The sequence below is a fragment of the Haliotis rufescens genome, unplaced genomic scaffold, assembly GCF_023055435.1.
Source record: "Haliotis rufescens isolate VD_foot unplaced genomic scaffold, xgHalRufe1.0.p SCAF_10, whole genome shotgun sequence".
Taxonomy (NCBI): domain Eukaryota; kingdom Metazoa; phylum Mollusca; class Gastropoda; order Lepetellida; family Haliotidae; genus Haliotis; species Haliotis rufescens.
Window position 1 is genome coordinate 36,507,076 of NW_025963780.1, and position 23,063 is coordinate 36,530,138.

At 39.5% G+C, this 23,063-nt stretch overlaps 2 protein-coding genes across 2 annotated transcripts in view; one reads left to right on the top strand and one right to left on the bottom strand.

Moving 5' to 3' along the window:
• LOC124131109 (E3 ubiquitin-protein ligase UBR3-like) overlaps positions 1-13,912 on the bottom strand; it is a 71,010-nt gene extending 57,098 nt beyond the window's left edge. Inside the window, exons 1-4 of the mRNA XM_048390108.1 lie at positions 13,485-13,912; positions 4,863-5,076; positions 3,628-3,764; positions 2,902-3,048 (exon numbers count right to left, since the gene is read on the bottom strand). Coding sequence (XP_048246065.1) covers positions 2,902-3,048; positions 3,628-3,764; positions 4,863-5,076; positions 13,485-13,713 — 727 coding nt within the window. The 5' untranslated portion in view covers positions 13,714-13,912. The remainder of the gene's footprint in view (positions 1-2,901; positions 3,049-3,627; positions 3,765-4,862; positions 5,077-13,484) is intronic.
• Positions 13,913-16,125: 2,213 nt separating this feature from the next.
• The window catches only part of LOC124131059 (transmembrane ascorbate-dependent reductase CYB561-like), a 39,803-nt gene continuing 32,865 nt past the window's right edge, over positions 16,126-23,063 (top strand). Inside the window, exons 1-2 of the mRNA XM_046494141.2 lie at positions 16,126-16,198; positions 17,924-17,966. Of these exons, the coding sequence (XP_046350097.1) occupies positions 17,953-17,966 (14 nt within the window). The 5' untranslated portion in view covers positions 16,126-16,198; positions 17,924-17,952. The remainder of the gene's footprint in view (positions 16,199-17,923; positions 17,967-23,063) is intronic.

The following is a 23,063-nucleotide window of genomic DNA, read 5'->3' on the forward strand; positions in this document are numbered from 1 at the left end:
TACCTGTAGTAAGCATGGTACAAAGTTGAGATGAAGGCCGTAGTTTCAGGGAGTGTACGTGTGGTAGGCATGGTATTTAAGTGTGATGAAGGCCCTAGTTTCAGGGACTGTACTTGTGGTAAGCATGGTACATAGGTGTGATGAAGGCCCTAGTCTCAGGGACTGTACCTATAGTAAGCATGGTACAAAGTTGAGATGAAGGCCCTAGTTTCAGGGAGTGTACGTGTGGTAGGCATGGTATATAGGTGTGATAAAGGCCCTAGTTTCAGGGAGTGTACCTGTGGTAAGCATGGTACATAGGTGTGATGAAGGCCCTAGTTTCAGGGACTGTTCCTGTGGTTAGCATGGTATATAGGTGAGATGAAGGCCCTAGTTTCAGGGAGTGTACCTGGGGTAGGCATGGTATTTAGGTGTGATGAAGGCCTTAGTTTCAGGGAGTGTACCTGTGGTAGGCATGGTACATAGGTGTGATGAAGGCCCTAGTTTCAGGGACTGTACCTGTAGTAAGCATGGTACAAAGTTGAGATGAAGGCCCTAGTTTCAGGGAGTGTACGTGTGGTAGGCATGGTATATAGGTGTGATAAAGGCCCTAGTTTCAGGGACTGTACCTGTGGTAAGCATGGTACATAGGTGTGATGAAGGCCCTAGTTTCAGGGACTGTACCTGTGATAAGCATGGTATATAGGTGAGATGAAGGCCCTAGTTTCAGGGAGTGTACCTGACCATGGTACATAGGTGTGATGAAGGCCCTAGTTTCAGGGACTGTACCTGTAGTAAGCATGGTACAATGGTGTGATGAAGGCCCTAGTTTCAGGGACTGTACCTGTGGTAAGCATGGTACATAGGTGTGATGAAGGCCCTAGTTTCAGGGACTGTACCTGTAGTAAGCATGGTACAAAGTTGAGATGAAGGCCGTAGTTTCAGGGAGTGTACGTGTGGTAGGCATGGTATTTAAGTGTGATGAAGGCCCTAGTTTCAGGGACTGTACTTGTGGTAAGCATGGTACATAGGTGTGATGAAGGCCCTAGTCTCAGGGACTGTACCTATAGTAAGCATGGTACAAAGTTGAGATGAAGGCCGTAGTTTCAGGGAGTGTACGTGTGGTAGGCATGGTATTTAAGTGTGATGAAGGCCCTAGTTTCAGGGACTGTACTTGTGGTAAGCATGGTACATAGGTGTGATGAAGGCCCTAGTCTCAGGGACTGTACCTATAGTAAGCATGGTACAAAGTTGAGATGAAGGCCCTAGTTTCAGGGAGTGTACGTGTGGTAGGCATGGTATATAGGTGTGATAAAGGCCCTAGTTTCAGGGAGTGTACCTGTGGTAAGCATGGTACATAGGTGTGATGAAGGCCCTAGTTTCAGGGAGTGTACCTGTGGTAAGCATGGTACATAGGTGTGATGAAGGCCCTAGTTTCAGGGACTGTACCTGTGGTAGGCGTGGTATATAGGTGTGATGAAGGCCCTAGTTTCAGGGACTGTACCTGTGGTAGGCATGGTACATAGGTGTGATGAAGGCCCTAGTCTCAGGGACTGTACCTGTAGTAAGCATGGTACAAAATTGCGATGAAGGCCCTAGTTTCAGGGAGTGTACGTGTTGTAGGCATGGTATATAGGTGTGATGAAAGCCCTAGTTTCAGGGAGTGTACCTGTGGTAAGCATGGTACATAGGTGTGATGAAGGCCCTAGTTTCAGGGACTGTTCCTGTGGTTAGCATGGTATATAGGTGAGATGAAGGCCCTAGTTTCAGGGACTGTACCTGTGATAAGCATGGTACATAGGTGTGATGAAGGCCTTAGTTTCAGGGACTGTTCCTGTAGTAAGCATGGTACATAGGTGTGATGAAGGCCCTAGTTTCAGGGACTGTACCTGTGATAAGCATGGTACATAGGTGTGATGAAGGCCCTAGTTTCAGGGACTGTACCTGGGGTAAGCATGGTATATAGATGTGATGAAGGCCCTAGTTTCGGGGACTGTACCTGTGGTAGGCATGGTACAAAGGTGTGATGAAGGCCCTAGTTTCAGGGACTGTACCTGTAGTAAGCATGGCAGATAGGTGTGATGAAGGCCCTAGTTTCAGGGACTGTACCTGTGATAAGCATGGTACATAGGTGTGATGAAGGCCCTAGTTTCAGGGACTGTACCTGTAGTAAGGCTGGTACATAGGTGTGATGAAGGCCCTAGTTTCAGGGACTGTACCTGTGGTAAGCATGGTAGATAGGTGTGATGAAGGCCCTAGTTTCAGGGACTGTGATGAAGGCCCTAGTTTCAGGGACTGTGATGAAGGCCCTAGTTTCAGGGACTGTGATGAAGGCCCTAGTTTCAGGGACTGTACCTGTGGTAAGGCTGGTACAAAGTTGAGATGAGGCCCTAGTTTCAGGGACTGTGATGAAGGCCCTAGTTTCAGGGACTGTGATGAAGGCCCTAGTTTCAGGGACTGTGATGAAGGCCCTAGTTTCAGGGACTGTGATGAAGGCCCTAGTTTCAGGGACTGTGATGAAGGCCCTAGTTTCAGGGACTGTGATGAAGGCCCTAGTTTCAGGGACTGTACCTGTGGTAAGGCTGGTACAAAGTTGAGATGAGGCCCTAGTTTCGGGGACTGTGATGAAGGCCCTAGTTTCAGGGACTGTGATGAAGGCCCTAGTTTCAGGGACTGTGATGAAGGCCCTAGTTTCAGGGACTGTGATGAAGGCTCTAGTTTCAGGGACTGTGATGAAAGCCCTAGTTTCAGGGACTGTACCTGTGGTAAGGCTGGTACAAATTTGAGATGAGGCCCTAGTTTCAGGGACTGTGATGAAGGCCCTAGTTTCAGGGACTGTGATGAAGGCCCTAGTTTCAGGGAGCGTACCTGTGGTAAGGCTGGTACAAAGTTGAGATGAGGCCCTAGTTTCAGGGAGCGTACCTGTGGTCAGCCGCCGGTATTCCTGCTCACTGGTGAGAATTTCTGCCATCACCAGCCTCATGGCCGCTCCCATGTCACTGAGGCTTTGCAGGAAGGACAGGAACTGCTCCGCGTCATCCATGGTTACATAGTAGGAGCCCTTCACGTCTACAAGAAGATGATTAAATCAAAATCATTCAGGGCTAGACACCTTTGGTCATATACAACTTGCCTGCAATTCATTTTGGACTTGTGGTTTAAGTCAAATAACTACATTTTGAAAGAAAACAACTGGTCCTGTTAGATTTTCAGTAGTCTCGGATTAATGGACTAGTAGCCATGTCTAACTTTGCTATTCATTGATGTGTTACTTGACTATCCTGACCAAATTGGGTGAGGTAAGGTGAAATGGGGTTTAACGTCGCGTCCAAGATTATTGCACTTATATAGCCATGTGCATGTACGTGTGTGTGTGTGGTTGCTTGTACTAGTCCGGACTGATGCCGATTTATAGTGCTAGCTCAGAGATACCATGCCGCAGTTTAACATGAATACCCCACTCAGACATAGTACACTGACTCCGAGCCGACCAGTCCTTGTTTTAGCCCCTTAATGCCGAGCGCCAGACAGGGTAACAACAAGTACCAATCATATGGAGAGCTGTTAAGGACACTTGCTAAATGATCCACTGACCATGATGACAACTCAAACAAAAATGTAAAAGTAACACAACACTTGTGACCTGACCTGGTTTACAGTTGTCACGGAGATAGTGGATGAGGCGGAGGAAGACCTGGGGCATCATGGCTTCTGCATTGGCCATCATGTCTCCAGGCATGTGCACAGCATGTCGCTGTCGGTCGGGGCCATGTCGGGGGCAGAACCTAAAGCATGATACAGTTGGTGAAGGTTGTCTCATAGTTTGAATTTAGAGTATTTACCGTATTCGACGTAATAAGCGCCCCGCTCTAATAAGCGCCCACGGCGGTATTTGCTAATAACTGGTGAACAATCAGCACAATCCCAATTAGCACCCCTTCCGACTGATCAATGTTCACAAGACTTATTTATTCGCGTACAATACGCCCTCGTGTGTTATATGCACCCTTAATTATGGGGAATTAAATTCTAGGAAAATATATCTCCCGTACATTAACATTTCAAGCTGTCAGCATAAACCACGAAATTTATCTTTCAACTCTGTTTTTTCACCAAAGTAATATTCTAATAAGAGCCCCCTTTTTCTAATTTTGAGAGTGCCCTGGGCGCTTATTACGTCGAATACGGTAACTTGTTTTGAGATAGGTACTTTTCAAATCTAGACGACCTATAAGTATAACTTGATATTTGTGAAAAAATGAGGTCAGTGTGCATTCCAATGACATGATGCAACTCTTCACAGATAATTGTGGCACCCTATAAAAAAAACCTGGCATGACAAATAAAGAAATTTGTGAAAAATGAGAATGATCATGACATGGCAAGCTCCTCACAACAATAGCCTGTTTGCATAGCTCTCTACCCTACCGCTGCAAGTCACAGCTCCCCACAGGGCTGGTCAGCCTCTAACCATGCATGGAGTAACAATTGTTGTGATGCTGTATACTTTTGTCGAAGCCAAAGTCTTTTGTTTGTTTCTATTTTATTTCAACTATCATGTAATTAGTTGAAGTTGATGCAAGGGGGAAGTTGCGTGCTATTCCTTTAGTCTACAATCTCGAACCAAAAATATAAAAAAAAAGAAATAGTGTAAATTCATCAGTGAAATAGCAGGACAATCGTAAACCTTTCCCGAATTCACTATAATGACATTTCCAAAGACAAACACACAAATATAAACGTCACTACATTTGTTGTTAGCAAGGAAAACTGGCAAGATTTTTGCAATCCGCACAGGTAGCAGTGATGATACTGAGAGAAACGAAGGTGTCACGCATTGGAACGGAGCTTGGATGACATGGATGGCAAGGGAAGTAACTCACCCTGAAGTATTCATGACACTGGTGTCCCCACAGTCACAGGCTCCCCCTGCCTGGCTGCGGAACATGTTGTAGTCGTGTCCCTCGTGGTTGCCGGCCTGGAAACAGTCGGAGCAGAGGGACATGCAGGGGGAGATCCCGCATGTCCGACATCGGTAGGCCACGAAGTGGGCTGTCCAGACCAGGCCACATGTGACAGCGTTGTCATACTTCCGGACTGAAATGAGACACAATCATCATTAGTTGGAGTTTGTTTGAGATCTCTTAAATCATTGGATTGTGGCAGTCAGAATTCAGGCATCAACTTTTCCCATATTTCATTTTTGTACCAATTCCTATACAGGGATTTGTCTAACTTATGGTAAAATTACAACTGGTAGTGCCACTGGTCCTTCCTGAATTTTCCAAGTCTTGGACAAGAGGACTTACCTTATTTGCAATAAGTCATAAGTGCTCTGGGTGCTTAGAAAATTGAGGGTGGGAGGTGGTGGGAGGTGGTGGGAGGGTAGGTGTGCTTATTAAAACCATACACAACAATCTGAATTTGTGGTCAGAGTTCGAACGGTAGTCAACAAACTTAGTTTAAATGTTGATGAAGCCAAACGTTTTTGATAAAAGTTACTCAGCAATTATTCTTCCCTACCCTGCTGTTTTCTGTGAATAATCTGTAACATGCACCAGAAAATACAGACTGTCATATTAAGTTTTGAAATTGGTAGGTTGGTGAGGTGAAATAGGGTTTAACGTCGCGTTCAAGATTATTGCACTTATATAGCAACGTGCATGTACATGTGTGTGTTTGTGTGGCTGCTTGTACTAATCGGACTGATGCCGATTTATAGTGCTAGCTCACTGAGATACCATGCCGCAATTTAACATGAATACCCCACTCAGGCACAGTATACTGACTCCGAGCCGACCAGTCCTTGTTTTAGCCCCTTAATGCCGAGCGCCAGACAGGGTAACAACAAGTACCATCTTTTGGTATGACGCAGTCGGGGATCAAACCCTGGACCTTCCGCTCTCCGGGCGGACGCTCTACCACTAGACCTCAGAGGCGGTTGGTAGGTTGGTAGGTAGGGGGTGCTTATAAAGATTACTTACAGACCCATCGAGACGTTGGTCAGCAGGTGCTTATTGGAACAGGGCACTTAACACAGTGCATACTAGTTTCGAAGCTGGATATGCTCCTAATGTTACCTACTTGTCTCAGGTCAGTTGATGATATACTGATTCTGCTAGAGGTGAGGTGAAATGGGGTTTCACGCAGCAATCACGATTATTGTGCTTATAGAAACATCCAGTGGATAGAGCATCTCCTCAGACAGCGGAAGATTTGTTAGCTCAATCCCCTGGTCGTATGATACCAAAAGATGTCAAAAGAAGGTACTTGCTGTTACCCTGCCTGATGCTAGGCATTAAGGGTCTAAAACAAGGACAGGTCAGCTTGGAGTTTACCTTGTCTAAGTGGGGTGTCCATGTTAATCATTGTAAATAATATTGTCATGATAAAACATGTTTGACGAATTCGTTTTTAAAAATAACTTTCTATTCATGACTCAGCTTTATATATATCAGCTTGTTTTCGTCGACATATAGCTGACATATTGCAGATGTGACGTTAAATATTAACCCACAAACAAATCTGTGGCATGATATCTCAGTGGGCTAGCACTATAAAACCAGCATAAGCTTTGACAAGTACAAACAGCCACACACTCATGCAATAATCTTGAACTAAAGGCTGAAACCCATATCAACTCATTTGATACACTTTGTGGAAGTGATTACTTGAACACTCGAATCAGTAAGTATGGTTTTACACTGCTTTTTAGCAATTTTCCAGCAATATCACGGGGGGGACACCAGGGTTGGTTTCACACATTGTACCCATGCAGGGAATCGAGCCTGGGTCACTCAAAGCGACATCAACATCCCTACCTGAATCAACTATGTATGAAAATACTGTATGTCTGATTACAATATACCGTATTCGACGTAATAAGCGCCCAGGGCGCTCTCAAAATTAGAAAGAGGGGGCTCTTATTAGAATATTATTTTGGTGGAAAAAAACAGAGTTGAAAGATAAATTTCATGGTTAATGCTGACGGTCTGAACTGTTTATATACGACAGATATATTTTTCCAGATTAATTAAGGGTGCATATAACACACGAGTGCGTATTATACACGATTAAATAAGTCTTATGTACATTGATCAATCGGAAGGGATGCTAATTGGGATTGTTCACTTGCCAATATATTAGCAAATATCGCCATGGGCGCTTATTAGAGCGGGGCGCTTATTACGTCGAATACGGTAATATAACCGGTGCAAGGATTTATCTAGGATTCTAAACTAAGTGCCTTGAAAGGCAAATTGGCGAAAATCATGTTTGTTCAAAATTGGATGTTTTTCAAAGTTCTTGAACATTGTATTTTAACGTTGTATTTTAACATTGTATTTTAACATTGTAGTTTAACATTGTGTTTTAACATTGTATTTCAACATTGTATTTCAACATTGTATTTCAACATTGTATTTCAACATTGTATTTTAACATTGTATTTCAACATTGTATTTCAACATTGTATTTTAACATTGTATTTCAACATTGTATTTCAACATTGTATTTTAACATTGTATTTCAACATTGTATTTCAACATTGTATTTCAACATTGTATTTTAACATTGAATTCAATGCAATAGTGATAAACTGAGTATGAAGCACCCTTCCTCTACAGGGTTTGAAATAACCATTAACCCAACATGCCCCACAGCCTGTGGCTAGTGAAATGTGCTGGGCTAATAGTATTTGAAAACTGCTTCACCGACTGGCTAGTTGAAATTCTGACCCTCATAACGACTCTACAACTGCTAACTTTGATCATTTAGTTTCATTTAAGCAAGGACGTTCACTTGCACAACATTTACTAACGTAAGTAATTTTACACATGTGTAACTATACATACATGCGTATATATAAATTTACTATGCATTCACATGAAGAGCATCTTATGTGTGTAAATAAACTATGTAAATTGTGTAAGGCACACCTATTCGTCAGTCTGTTCACGCCTTTCAACACAAAACAGGTTGTTTCCCAATCAAAGTTGAATGAGAAAAGAGTTACTTCACCGAAAATTTTCGCGTGAATCAACATGTGTTTGATTTAATTTGTACACAAAGTTTTGATTCCTTGAAACCAAAGGAAAACACTGTCCGCTCAACTCAGTATATATGCATTAATGTTGGCAACTGTTGACAATTTATTTGGTGTTGGCAAAAGATATTAATTAGATCATCCTCTTACGTTGACATAAACGTTTACATTGCAACATAAACACACAGTGCAAATTTACATTTACATTTGCACCTGCTCCAGACATGATGCAAATTATCTCCTGATGTAAATATACACACATGAGTAAATGCGTTCACATGACAAGTATACTCACATATGTATTTCTACACACATATGCACATATACACATATGTATAGAGGCGCAAGTGAACGGGGTATTACTTGATTTCCGATTGTAACACATCTCGTGCAGAGTAATCTCACCCTGTAGTAAAGACAAATATTCTGATTGGATGAAATCAATCCTGTAATTCATACACCCAATCAGCAGAAGTGTTTCACTACTCTTCCTTCCAGTAATGGCAGGGTAACATCAGCGTTAGAAATATAGTCCTATAGTCCTTGCCAACTGCCCAAAAGTAAAGGTATCATAAGGACTAGTAGAAATTGGCCCATTTTAACATGTTTAAGGGTTTTGCTATATGTTATCAATATAAGGATGAGTGGACAAAAACTGTTAGTTTCTAACCCTGTAACATGGTCTTTCACAAATTTCAAGCCACAGAAGGAAGAGAAACCAAAATTAGACAGTTATGAACAAAAAGATTTACAAGCCAGAAAAACGATCACATTCCTATCTTCCTAAGTGGGCTGTAAAAGGCGACGAACAGGATCGGTTGGTCAGGCTCGCTGACTTGGTGGATACATGTCATCATATCCCAATTGCGTGGATCGATGCTCATGATGTCAGTCACAGGATTGTCTGGTCCAGACTCGATTATATACAGACCGCCGTCATATAGCTGGAATATTGCTGAGTGCGGCGTAAAACAGCAAACAAACAAACAAACAATCCTAAGTGGGTCTTGGAGTTATGTTGACCATCATCTAGTGTGGAAAAGGGGATGTGGTGTACGCTTTGTTGTCAGTTCAGAACTGTAAGGGTGTTTGTGTTAAATTGCAAAAACTTTTAAACAGGAAACAATATTATCACATGAAAAATCTGATGGGCACAATTTCAACATGAAGAAACTAACATTTAACAACTCAATTAAATCTAGTTGACACATGTGCAGCCAAGACATTGCCTATGTTGAATACTTACAATTATCATGATTATAATCAAATGTGTTTGAATTTCATAAATTCCTATTACCATTGTAAGAAAGGCCGACCTTTCACTGATTTATTTTACTTTAAGAACTTGATGAATCTTTCCTCCTCTTACTATTCCCTTGTCTGCATTGGGTGAGTGAGTTTTGTTTTACGTTGCTTTTAACAATATTCCAGCAATATCACAGCGGGGAACACCAGAAATGGTGCACTCAGGAATATTCCAGCTCTATGACGGCGGTTTGTAATTAAGCGACTCTGGACCAGACATCATGAGCATCAACCCACGCTGGGATATGATGACATGACCAAGTCAGCAAGCCTGACCAATCGATCCCATTAGTTGGCTCTTACGACAAGCATAGCTTTTGACAGCAAGCATGGGTTGCTGAAGACCTATTCTACCCCGGATCTTCACAGGTCAGTATGTGCTGGTGCAAACATCATGTACATGTGCATCTTTCCAAGGCAAGAGAGTTAACTCACTTTAAAAGTCCAGTTTGTACCCTTACCGAACTAGGCTGGTATTATGGAATTACATTTTGCCTGGACTAACAAGTCTATGCATAGTCCAATCAAAATCGCGCAATCCGGTTTGTTAACTGTCGTGCAGATTTCGGTCGATTGCAGGATATGCAAAACATGTGCACCGCCAACTCATTGTCAGCAGATATTTTCCAAATCTTTTCATGTTTTTAATCAAAGTGCTGACATGATTTGATGCATTTCGCGATGTAAGACCCGTTTTATCACAATATATATCTTGATTATCGATCAAATCGTCTTGACTGGGCACCACCATTTTGTGTGAAGCAAACGCAAGTGATACGAGAAGTTGAATCTGATTGGTCCATAGGAGAGTGATTGAGTGCGTTGGGTTTTACGCCGCTTTTAACAGCATTCCAGTTATATCACGGCGTGTCAGCTTAATGTGGGAGGAAAGCCCAAAGTGATGCAGGTCTCAGACGTTTACCACTTCGGTGAAACCCACGAGCATGGGTATGGTGCTGACAAACCTAGAAACATAATCGGGGCGAACCGGGATTCGAACCAACAATCATAGGTTTCTGGCGTGCCCAAGGGACGCAACTCTGCACAGCGAATCACGGCTCCTTAGACGACTGGGCCCACCCATGCCCCCGGTCCATAGGAGAGGCTTAGAAGGGACATAACTGGTAATAGCCACTGGTGGCGCTACGATCAAGCCCAGTAATTCGAGCCTAGTTCGGCAAGGGTGGAAACTGGACTTTTAAAGTCAGCTTACTCTCTTGCCTCAGGAAGATGGTACATGTGAGAATGTCAAGAGAACTGTGAAAAAATTGTCTGCAGCAAAAGAGTGAAAATTCCTAAATGGATCACAAATTTCTCAGTTCATGTTATACAGCAAACACTAATGTAATGGCTTTGTAGAAGTGAGTTGTATTTCAATGATCAATTGGAGCAAAATGATGATTTTTTCCCCCAATTGCCTGATAACAGGGGCCATGTTTGGAATCCTGGGAAAACTCCCTGCCATGGTTCTTGTATTTAAGTGGTGCTGGCATGATTACCTGGTACATATGTAATGACACGGTTAAAATAAGATCCCAGTGCCTGAACATGTGAAGGACACACATGGAAATCATGTTTTGGAGCAACAGTATCAATAATTATTATGTGACTGAAACCACAAACAAATGTGACAAACACATGGAAAATGATGAACTTGTGACCGTGCTTAATGAGCATTGTGATTCACAAAATAAAGGATATACAGAAATGGAATAGGGTATTAATCATGGTAATCACAATGAAAAGGAACGGACAAGCTTTCTAAATTACAACTGCCTACTGTCGAGCCAGGGATTTATCCCGGATTCTAAAGGAGCCTCTGGCAGACAAATTGGGAAAAATAATTATTTTGTTTGAAACTGGGATTTTTAAAAGTTTTTATTTTACATTCAGGGGTAGGCCTATTTTAACATTATATTTTGAAACTGCATTCAATGCAGTAATATATACCTGAACATTACAACTCCTCCATTGTATTCGTCCTGTCATCATGTTCAGTCTTTCCACAATCAATATCATAATATCTTTTTTTAATCCTCAGCATATTGGCTGATCTCAAATAACAATTTTTATCATTCATGTGTTTCCTGTCATATACTTGCCAAATACCCAGAGGATGCATCCGTGTGTATTTATTGATTGAGTAAAATTAAATAAATGATTATGTTGAACCAGCATCTTGTTTTGTTCCATTTATGAACTTCAATTTACACTATGGTGTTTCAAATTGCTTCTGAATTCAAAATTTTGAATGATAGAATATATCATGATAGGTATTGCAATACGACCTTGTGCATCGTAAAATATTGTGATATACCGTACTTTAAACCTCCAATACCCATCCCTAGTGAAGTACAGGTTTCTACAAAGCCATAAAATTAGCCATTTAAGTTTGTTATATATAGTAACTCTATGAGGGAAACTCTTAAATCCATTCTGTGTAATTTTAATGACATTTGCTGCAGACTTGGGGAGATTATTGGCCTCTGAGCGGGTCTCGATAAATCCCTGCTAGCCTTTGTGAAATGCTATTCACAGAGTTTGGTGATGGATCTAAACTATGATTCAAGTTGACAGACTTTTAACATGTTTAATTACAAAGGCTGGCCTAAACATCGTATGAGTGTCTTAATACTCTTATGGCACCCTCAAGAAAAAATAATTGCCTATGTCTTGTACCGGTACATATTTTGTTTTTCAGTATTTTTCATTCTGTATATCATTTTTGTGATTTATGCCAATTATATGGTGTTGTCTTTGCAAAATATATCTGATGATGTTTTAGTCAATTTGGTGTTATATTCACAAGGCATATTTGGTGCCATTTTGGACCAGGTTGACGTGGTGCTGTTAAGCCGTATCCCAAAACACTTCAATCAGTGTTTTATGGAAAGGTTAGAACACTACTGATCTGACAAATGACAATGACTTCTACACTGATGTCCGACTTAAAGTTTAAACCAGAAATTGCTTAAACACTTTGCAGATACAGATAAGACAAAGTGCAGAATTACTTCAACATGTTAGTCCATATGACAACACTAAAGTATACTAAAGAATGATGCTGACAGCCGTCTGGTTTTGGCACAGACTGACTACATTGATTTGTTTTACCATGTATACTTGCTATGCTGAACCAACATTGCTATTATAACATGATATACCCTGCTTGACAAAGGGACAGGTTGTGATACTAATGTTCATAAGTTCATGATCTAATCTTTGTCACCCTTAGATATTTAAACATGAAAACTGCATTAGTAATGCAGAATTGACTGGATCACTGTGGATAGTCCAAAACATTTAGCATTAGTTTAGCATGTTTAGATTACCTTACTTCATATCTTTGTTCATTGAAAGCCAGTTTTCTACTACTGACTACACACACACACACACAATTTAGTCAGTACTAGAAAAGTGGCTAGTTTTCTACCACTCACCCACACGCACGTTTTAGTCAGTACTAGAAAAGTGGCTAGTTTTCTACTACTGACCACACACACACAGACATGTTTTAGTCAGTACTAGAAAAGTGGCTAGTTTTCTACTACTGACTACACACACACACGTTTTAGTCAGTACTAGAAAAGTGGCTAGTTTTCTACTACTGACTACACACACACACACGTTTTAGTCAGTACTAGAAAAGTGGCTAGTTTTCTACTACTGACTACACACGCACACAAGTTTTAGTCAGTACTAGAAAAGTGGCTAGTTTTCTACTACTGACTACACACGCACACAAGTTTTAGTCAGTACTAGAAAAGTGGCTATATATAGTGAATGAGAAGTCAGAAAATGAATAACTGAAAGTTAATGTCACTGACATGCTGACCAAGTAACAAAATGTTTCTGCACGGCTGAACAAGACAGCAGGGCTGCTGGCCATCTGGTAACACATCTATGTCCGCAGTACATGTTCCCACCGTTTTGAAACATTGTACTAGCCTCAGGCTGCACCCCATGGTGACAATTTGGTTTCCTAAATATTGGTTTCATGACACGAGTTCCCACATAGTGAAACACAATGTGCAAGATTTCATAATTCAAATTACATACGCTATCGTAATCATCACTAATGACACTGAAAATAAAATAAAGAGATTTAGATTTCCATTTATGTTCAAGATAATAAGCCTGTCGTGCTGAATCTCACCTGTCTTAGCAAATTCATCGAATGTGGAGCCTCCTGCAATCAACCACCTACACCATTCCAAAGGTTCTAAATCATCAATTGGTCTTTGGGGTGCCAGTAAATGTTCTAGAAAATCGTGGAATTTCTGCAGATTGGTTTGTCTTGCGTTTTCTCCTTTAAAGTACGTTGCTACACTCCTTTTGCTGCGTTTCAGCAGCGCTGATCCCGATGGCATGTCATTTCCAGCCATTGCGAAGATGCCATATGGGCTGCTTGAGCAGATTCCACCTCTTATATCTCCTGCGAAACCCTACTAAGTGTTGTCAAAGTGGTGACTTAATTAGTCTGTATCAAATAAGGACAATCTACATCTTCCCACTCAATGTCAAATGCAATAAGCCATAACAAGAACCAAAATAAACGCAACTTCCGGACAAGTGATGCGCCATCTGTATAGTTTGCAAGGACAGATAACTCGTTTATTTATAAGGTGTATTATAAAACTGGTATCTCCAAGCGAAAAGTAGTTGTGCAAATGATGAAATTATGCGAGATTGTCTTCTCTATTTTTATCCAACACCCCAATGTCTAGTATTAAAAATCACTTAGAAACTAAAAATTTATGAACCCCATTCCCTCTGGGATTGGATTCCTGCTAATAATCGAGACTTTTTTCCATGTATTAAATTAGGATGACCAACTTATTTCTTAATAATAATTAAAACTGACATGTCATTCAGCTTGGTTGTCTACTGCTGGGGCATTTCGCGCGTGAGTAATGGAAAAAGCCCAGGTTGAGTTAATAAGTCAGAAAAAGATTCTTATTACTATCGCATCGACGAATTGTCCAGGCACCAAATGGTCAAAAGGACGGGTTGAGGTAATTTTGTAACCCAAACGAATTCGTGACCCAAGAAAATTCGTAACCCTTAAAAATAAGAAACTTCGTAACCCAATTTCGTATTTTCAAGTATTCGTTTATACTAGATTATTATCTTTGGATTATAGGTTTTCAAAATCTTATATTTGTTTAAAAATTTATAAGACCAGAGACCATAGAATAAATTTATTTTATGGTCTGTGATGAGACAATATGATTATAGCGATTTCTCCCGTTATAAAGAGTTGTGTGATGTCACTGTTGAGCAATCCATTCACTTCATAGGGATACGACCCGTGAAGAGTCCGGGGTAGAATAGGTCTTCAGCAACCCATGCTTGCCGTTAAAGGTGACGATGCTTGTCGTAAAAGGCGACTAACGGGATCGGGTGGTCAGGCTCGCTGACTTGGTTGATGCAAGTCATCGATCCCAATTGCATGGATCGATGCTCATGATATCAATCACTGGATTGTCTGGTCCAGACTCGATTATTTACAGACCGCCGTCATATTGCTGGAATATTGCTGAGTGCGGCGTTAAACAACAAACCAACCAAATCATAGGGATACAGGACAAAACAGACGTGATTGAAATTTCATAGAACAATCTTATCACCGCGCAATCATTGGATTCACATTTATAAAGTCAACCATTCATTCTGTATAACATTCACGACAACATACGCATACATTCAGCCAGCAACACACAAACAAACACATAACAGTAAAACAATAAGCGGTACCCCAGTCATGTCGAGCAATGCTCAGTCTCTGCATAGTCTGGTCCAGACAATACTTACAGCTGATGTTGTTGTTTTAAGTGTTTAAGGGGTCGCCTTCTGCCGTAGCAATGTCGGCTGACCTGTCCCTCTTTTGGACTCATGTGTGTGAGTAGGGTACACATATCTATTGCGCGTTTTAGTATTCACAGAATTTCTGTTTTTGTTTTGATATGATTTCTATTTTCGTATATTGATATAATTTAATTTTTAACTTTGGCTGCTCTGTTTATTATACGTTCGAGAAGCTGTCCATCTCTCAGAAATAGAGTTAGTTTAGCCTTCCCTATTGCATCTCTTGGCTTTAGGAGATCTACTGGCTGATGAAAATCATCATCACTTTATGTACCTTCACCTGGTAGTATTGTCAAATAAACATCTCCAGTCTCCATCTCAACAGGTTGGGGGATCCAGCAGCCTATAAGTAATTGACAGTTGAAACAGTGTCAAACTTGGAGTGTTGTTTTCCTTTGAAGATTAGCTTCGATCAACTTTGTTCTTTTTTTATATATACAAATGTCGCCCCTATGCACTCACGTTATATGTTGTTAAGATCTAAATAGAATTAATATTTTATGTAACATAACTTATTGCTTATTACACAGGGCTACGAAATTACTTTCGATTTGGGGTACATTTTGTATGTAATTCTCCTTCATTTACATATCTCCCCCCAAAACAGTGATTTCTTTTACGCGGAACCATATATATATACATATATTATATTATATACACATGTTGATACGACGTGAGACATACTTTAACGTCATGTATTTATGATGATACATTGTATGCATGTGTTATAATCTGACGTTTGTAATATATATGTATATCCTGTGTGTGATGTAAATGTATCTGTCATTTTTCAGAATCTATTTTGTAAAGCCTTATGAATAACTGATTGATATTTGACAATGTGAACAGCTTATTATTATTATTATTATTATTATTATTGGCAGGAACAAATGTGAAATTGGTTGTATTCGTTAAATTTCCGGTTAATATTTTCATATATACTGAAACCGGAAGTGAAACAATTTTGTCGCTTGCGAAGGTTTTTCTGTCACCAGGGAAGCCGTGAGTAATTTTAAGAAATGTTTTGTTATCTTTCCTTTACTGAAGATCGGATTTTTAGTGAACGTTTGCATCCATCTATTACACTGTTTGACTTTGACGTTACAACACTGAACTCATTATGTATGGAGATCGTCCTGACCAAAGTCAGTGTATCATATTGATCTAGATGTTGCTGTAATAGTAAACCAGTATCGTTTGGCAATATTGAAATAAAACCGAATTATTTCTATGTGCAGTAAATTCAGAATATGAATTTTTAGTTTACTTAGTATAATTTAAACGAAATTGTTAACTTTTTCATCTTGAGGTGGGAAATGACGAAGTTACAGTTGACAATATTGTGGTTTCTGATGGCTCATTATTATGCATGGCTTGACTACCATCTGTCACGTCAGGAATCGGCAAATATCAAAGAGATCAGGTTTATTTCAGTCTATTTTAATGAAGACATGTGTCAGCCACTGAATGCTGTTCGTAGATGCCTTTGTTGATTAATGTATAATAAGCATCAGTATTAAAGCTAGCATCATAAATAATGACATTATTATTCTGATAGATCTAGTAATTGGTTTGTCTTTGTCTGTCAAACAAACTTATATTCAGTTGTGATGTGTGATGTATACTGTATTTTGAGAAATGTGGATAATGATAATTGATAATGACAGATTTGATATTTATTTCTTCTGTGATGATAGAGCTTGGGTAATCTTCATATTTTCATGGACAACATGCCGTAAAATACCTATTTTATCAACTCATTCCAGGAGATAAGCTTAGATGGTCTAAAACATCTGATTAAAATAAAGAGTTTATCAGAGATTTGGTATGTTTAACATGTTTAAAAAATAAGATTCATACATTTTCGAATGATGACAAATGCAGGTAATTTAAAATTTTATGTAATGTCAAGAACTATACAAAACATTTGTCACTGTTTGACCACATCCGTGATCTAGTTCATTAGGCCTAGGGGTGTGCAATATAACCAGTATACTCGTATATTGCAATACAGTCACAGAAGAATTAATATACATGTATTATCAAAGAAATTATACGTCCTGTCTTGAGACATTTTGATCGACTGATTTCCTATCTAAACAGCGAATTAATATACATGTATTATCAAAGAAATTATACTTCCTGTCTTGAGACATTTTGATCGACTGATTTCCTATCTAAACAGCACATGCATCAGTCTGTTTACATTAACCTTCCATATTGATCATGTAATAGGTAGTCTCATCTATCCATACTGTCATAAGCCATCTTGCAATTTGATGTCTGGATTATTGAGTGAAGCAGTACCATTTGAACAGTACAAATATATAATTTGGGCTCCAAAACATTTTGCAGTATGTATCACAATACAGCTCTCCCTGTTCCGATATATTGCAATATGATTTATGTGACAGTATGCCAACCCTGTTGTGGATAGAGCATCTGCCCGGAGAGTGGAAGGTTGGTGGTTCAATCCCCGACCATGTCATGCCAATAGACTTTAAAATGTGGTACTAGTTTTTACCCTGCCATCTTCTTCTGGGTTTATATTTTGGCTGGACTAATGAGTCTATACATAGTCCAATCAAAATCACTTAACGAAATCTGTATCTGGTTCGTAAACTGCCATGCCGATTTCGGTCGATTGCAGGATAATGGATTTGCAAAGCATGTGTACCATCAACTCTGTGTTGACCATGTTGACAGATATTTTCCAAATCTTTTCAGGTTTTTAATCAAGGTGCTCAAGTAATTTGATGCACTTCACGAGGTAAGATTCATTTTATTACTAAACAGATCTTGATTATAGATCAGATTGTCTTGACTTGATACTGCCATTTTGTTTGAAGCAAATGCAAGTAAAATGATAGGTGGAATCTGATTGGTCAATAGGAGGAACACAGAAGGGACATGACTTGTAATAGCCACTGGTTGCGCAACGATTGAATCACAATATTCAAGCCTAGTTCGGCAAGGGTTGAAACTGGACTGTTATAGTCAATTAACCAGGACTGGCTATCGATATGGATAATAGAGATCGATAATAGCCAACAAAATATTGATCAATTATCGATAACTATCCAAGAATTAACATTAAGCTAATATGCTAGAAAGTACCGAAAGAATTCAACATATTTCACACCACTGGTGAGCAGTGACACATGGATTACTTTGTTGACATTTGAGATATAACAAAAACATTTGCTTTCCGTCTTCGACAAGGGACATGACTGACAATAACAAATCTGTTTCGGTAAAGCTATATTTCATTACAATAGTTTATGTAGATCATGTAGATATTCATTAATATTTGTTCCCATCAACGATAATTCCGATTATCATGATTATCAATGTTTTTAACTAGCCCTAGTGTTAAGTCCCTTGTCTCAGGATGATCTCACCAAGTCAGATGCTTGGCATTCATTAGACGAAACAAGGACTTCTCTGCTCGGACTCGGTATGATGTGTCTGAGTGGCGTGTACAGTGTACATGTTAAACTGTGGCATGGTATCTCAGTGGGGAAGCACTATTTAAAACCAGCTTGGCTGGGTTTTACCTAGACTTACAAAACTTGGGGCTCTGAGAACCCCCAGTAATTAGTTTTAAGGATCTTTGCAGGCAATATGAGGGTCCTGTAAATGAATGAAATGGTGTAGTGCACTGTATGTTTAGAGAATTACTTTTGAGCCTGGAATGAATCAAAGATCATGTAGACAGTTGTCATCATTAATGGGTGAAATAACAGTAGGGCTGTATATTGACCTGGATTTTGTATTGCAATATATTGCCATACTTTAACTTGTATTGCGATATGTATTGCAATATGTTGCCAATTGACATTTTCATGAGTTGATCAGAATTATACCCTGTATTAGTGTCAGATACCATCAAGCTCCTTCCCAGCGTGTGACACCTTCGTTACACTCACGGTATAGAGAGCTCCGCGAACGGGCTGTTGCTGTGAGGAGCTTGATAGTCATGATGTGTACACGCTAATTAATAAAAAGATTGTCAGAGGCAAGTTGTATGAGAAAGATACTATTTTCCATCTCCATATCGATTAGGAACACATAAATATCCTTATTTATATTTGCCCCATTATATTGCTACATTTACAAACGTTTCACAATACGTATTGCTGAAGATTTGTACCACAATATACCGGTGTACCATTAATCCAGACACCCTTAAATAACAGACACCCATAACTGCTCTTGATGAGGTGTAGGTACAATGAATATTATTGTGCATCCTATGGGATGCAGTATAATTATTTTCAGCGTCCATTCTCTTCATTTGTGAGTACTGGACGCACATTTGAGTCACGTAAAACCCTGAGTTTGGACTAGTTAACAAGCAGCCACACACACATGCATGAACGTGTCTATATAATTGCAGTTAAATCTTGAACGCACGTCACATTAAACCTATTGACACTTTTGTCACAGTTTATTATTGATAATCAGCATTTGAAAGAAACTGAATATTTCCAATGATAATAGATGGAATTATGACTGATTCAGAACATTTATCATTACCATACTTTTAATAACACCCTGTGAGTGCTTGCATGTCATGAACCTTATCAAGAAAGACCAGAAAAAAATATGTATTGTATAGATTTTGTTAATAATCTTAATTTGATTTGGATCAGTGGGTGATAAAAAATAATTATCTTTGTCTGGTTTGGTCTTTATAAATATAAATCTGTCATTTTTTTTTTAAAGTCGGTGGATCTGGTAACCAAGCAAATAAGAATGTCAGGCCTTCGGACACAAGACCAAACTAGTTTTTTCAAGAATTGTTTTGTTAACAGTTTGCATGGTTAGGTTAAATTATGTAATACAAACCTCAGTATGTCTCAATTGTATTACGAGGAATACCTGGGGTGCACACACAGGGTTGTTTCTGAAATTATGTCACCATCTCTATTTCCCTTGTTAATTTCCAACTGAATTTGTCTCACACTTAGGTTTAATTTGATTGGATGTGATGTGATTCAGATAAAATGAAGCTTTGGTTGTGAATGGGTCCAGAGTATGTATCAACCTGTGAAGATCCAGGGTAGAATAGGTCTTCAGCAACACCTGCTTGCCGTAAAAGGCGACTATGCTTGTCGAAGAGGTGACTAACGGGATCGGGTGGTCAGACTCGCTGACTTGGTAGATACATGTCATCATATCCCAATTGTGTAGATGGATGCTCATGATGTCAGTCACTGGATTGTCTGGTCCAGACTCGATTATTTACAGACCGGTGTCATATAGCTGGAATATTGCTGAGCATGGCGTTAAACAACAAACAATCAAATAAACAGAGTATCATATGTATCAGAATAATATGGATTTGATACTAGAACACTTATTAATCTAAAATGCATCAAAATGTATGAAGTGTTATCAGACCCATTCAGTCATTGCTGTATTCAAGTTGTGTGTCAGTGAAGCCCCCTGTAAAATCACATGTTATCTGTGGCCTGCCCTGCCCAGGAGCATGCTGAGTAGGTTGTAAGCTGTGGTTTTGGTGGGGAGTAATCCTGATATGTTACCTGATTCCTTGTATCATTTTCCTCCGAGAGTCTAGTATGGCTTGGACAGGTAACTCGGGTACCTAGGTCCGATGGATCCTGTACAGGACCTGGTCACACAGCTGTATTTTCTTAGATAAAAACAATGTGCATCATACACTGATACACAAAATATGGTACCTATTTATTTATGATCTAAATGTGAATAATGCAGTTGACACATACCCGGGTCAGGTAGTAGGGGGGCGGGTACCTGGGGGGGGGGGGCGGGTTCCTGGGTACCAGGGTTGTAAATGTGGACCCGTCCCATCCCTAGAGCCTAGCATTAACAACCCCGCACTTTTGATATCATTCAAAATTAAGCATGGAAGTCAGGGGATCCTGATGTTTAAAGTTTTTAAGAGGTCCCTGGTTTTAGTTGTATTGTACTGTAGGAGCATACCTCTTAGACAGGACCACACCCCACCCCACCTTAAATTTGAATACTGTCCCACTACAGTGGAGTACCCAAAGCTTGTTGCATTGGGACAATCCAGTAATGTCACAAGTCATCATTCCCCAGAAACCGTATGATGATAAGCGACTAAAATAACCTCACTTCCCTGAGTGCATTGAGTGTAAGACAAAGTTGGCTTGAAGACCAGATGGACTGGATGAGGACTGTGCATGGAAGTTGAAAACTTTAGCATCTCGGTTTTGTAAAAAAATCTTTCGATCTACAGATGCTTGCCGACATTTTTGAGAAAGGAGAATTCAGTTGACATTGAATCAAATCTTAAAGTGTAGGAACTTGGAGCAGTTGATTATTTACAGACTGTCATCATATAGTTGGAACAAACAAACAAACAAACAAACAGCATTAAACAAACAAACAAATTTGAAGTCAAAAATCAAAATCAAGTTTTCAAAAACAAATTTCATCCAAACTTGTGAAAACCCTAACAAGCATGACACACCAATAATATCTATAAGTGATTAGTATTTTGTACCATTCTAACAGGTATGTCTTCACAATACTGCTGTGTAAGACTTAATCAGCTGCTTTATAATACCCCCAGCTGTGAATGACAGTGTGACTCGCTCGTCTAATGATATACCAAAGCAGGGAGTGTGATCGAAAAAGAAAATTAGGAGCTACACCAACATGACAACATTTTATTTTAGTGTTGAGTCATTATTTCTTGGTTTATAGCTTTTTTGATAAAATGGTGTGCTTGCCAGGTGGGAAAACTGAAATATCTAAACCATTTCAAATTTGTCTTTTTATTCTTCGAAAGGTTGTGTTGTCTGAATAATTAGCCTCTGCCATGTGCAGTGTTGTGTGTTTGATAGGTAATGGATTGCTTGCATATTGTCTGATTTAATTTTCACTTTTTAATTGTTTTGGGTCAGAAGAATCTGTAAACAAACTAAAATTCGACCTAATTAACCATTTCAAATGACATACGGTATATGTTAGATATATATCTGCAGTAATTGTGTTGGCAGTTAGCTGCACAGCAGGTAAGGCAACAAAGTTTTACTAGACCCAGAATCTAACTAGATACTGTCATGCACCTATTAAAAAATATATCCCTTTATCACGTTAACCATGTGGTGTGAAGAAATAACGTACAAACACAGGCAGTTTTGTAATAAATTGTCCCGCGCATGGCTCAGCCGACGTGTGTAAATATTCCTCACAGGTCAGCACAGTCGTAGATCACATTTGCGTGATGAATGTCAAGTGCTTGTTCTATATTTAGAACTGTATGTGTTGTGTGTGGATGTTGCCTTATTTGTTTCATTTACGTTCATTGTCTTTGTTCGTTTCCACGATGAGACGACTTTTTACATCATGTTCTGGATGTTTGCTTTTGTTTACAAGTTGTACAAATATATCCATGACTGGTGCTCTTAACACAATGTAAGGGTTGGCTGAGAATGTGTTAGTTTTGTAAAATGTCTCTGAAAGTAACTTGTACAGAAGTTCCATTGTTAACTGGTGTATGTATGTGTGATTATCACAAACATGTGAGCGAGTGTCTTTATCTGACAAAAGACAGTTGTTTTATAAGTCACATGACTGGTGGATTAGGTTTGCTTAACCTAGTGCTTGACATTAGGAGAGTATGACTTGGCTCATTTCATTCTCAGTTTTCCTAAGGTCTGTTGTTTTCCTGAATTCACCTAATTTTAGAAAAATAGTTAGCTTTGTTTAATTTTATGCACTACGTTTCTAACGGGGGATGAGTTTGCAGGAAACATTTTGAGGGACTGCTGAGTACATCATGGTGTCTGAGACAGTGGATGCACAGACATCCAGATGAGCTGTCTATTTGCATAAAATATGCAGAATA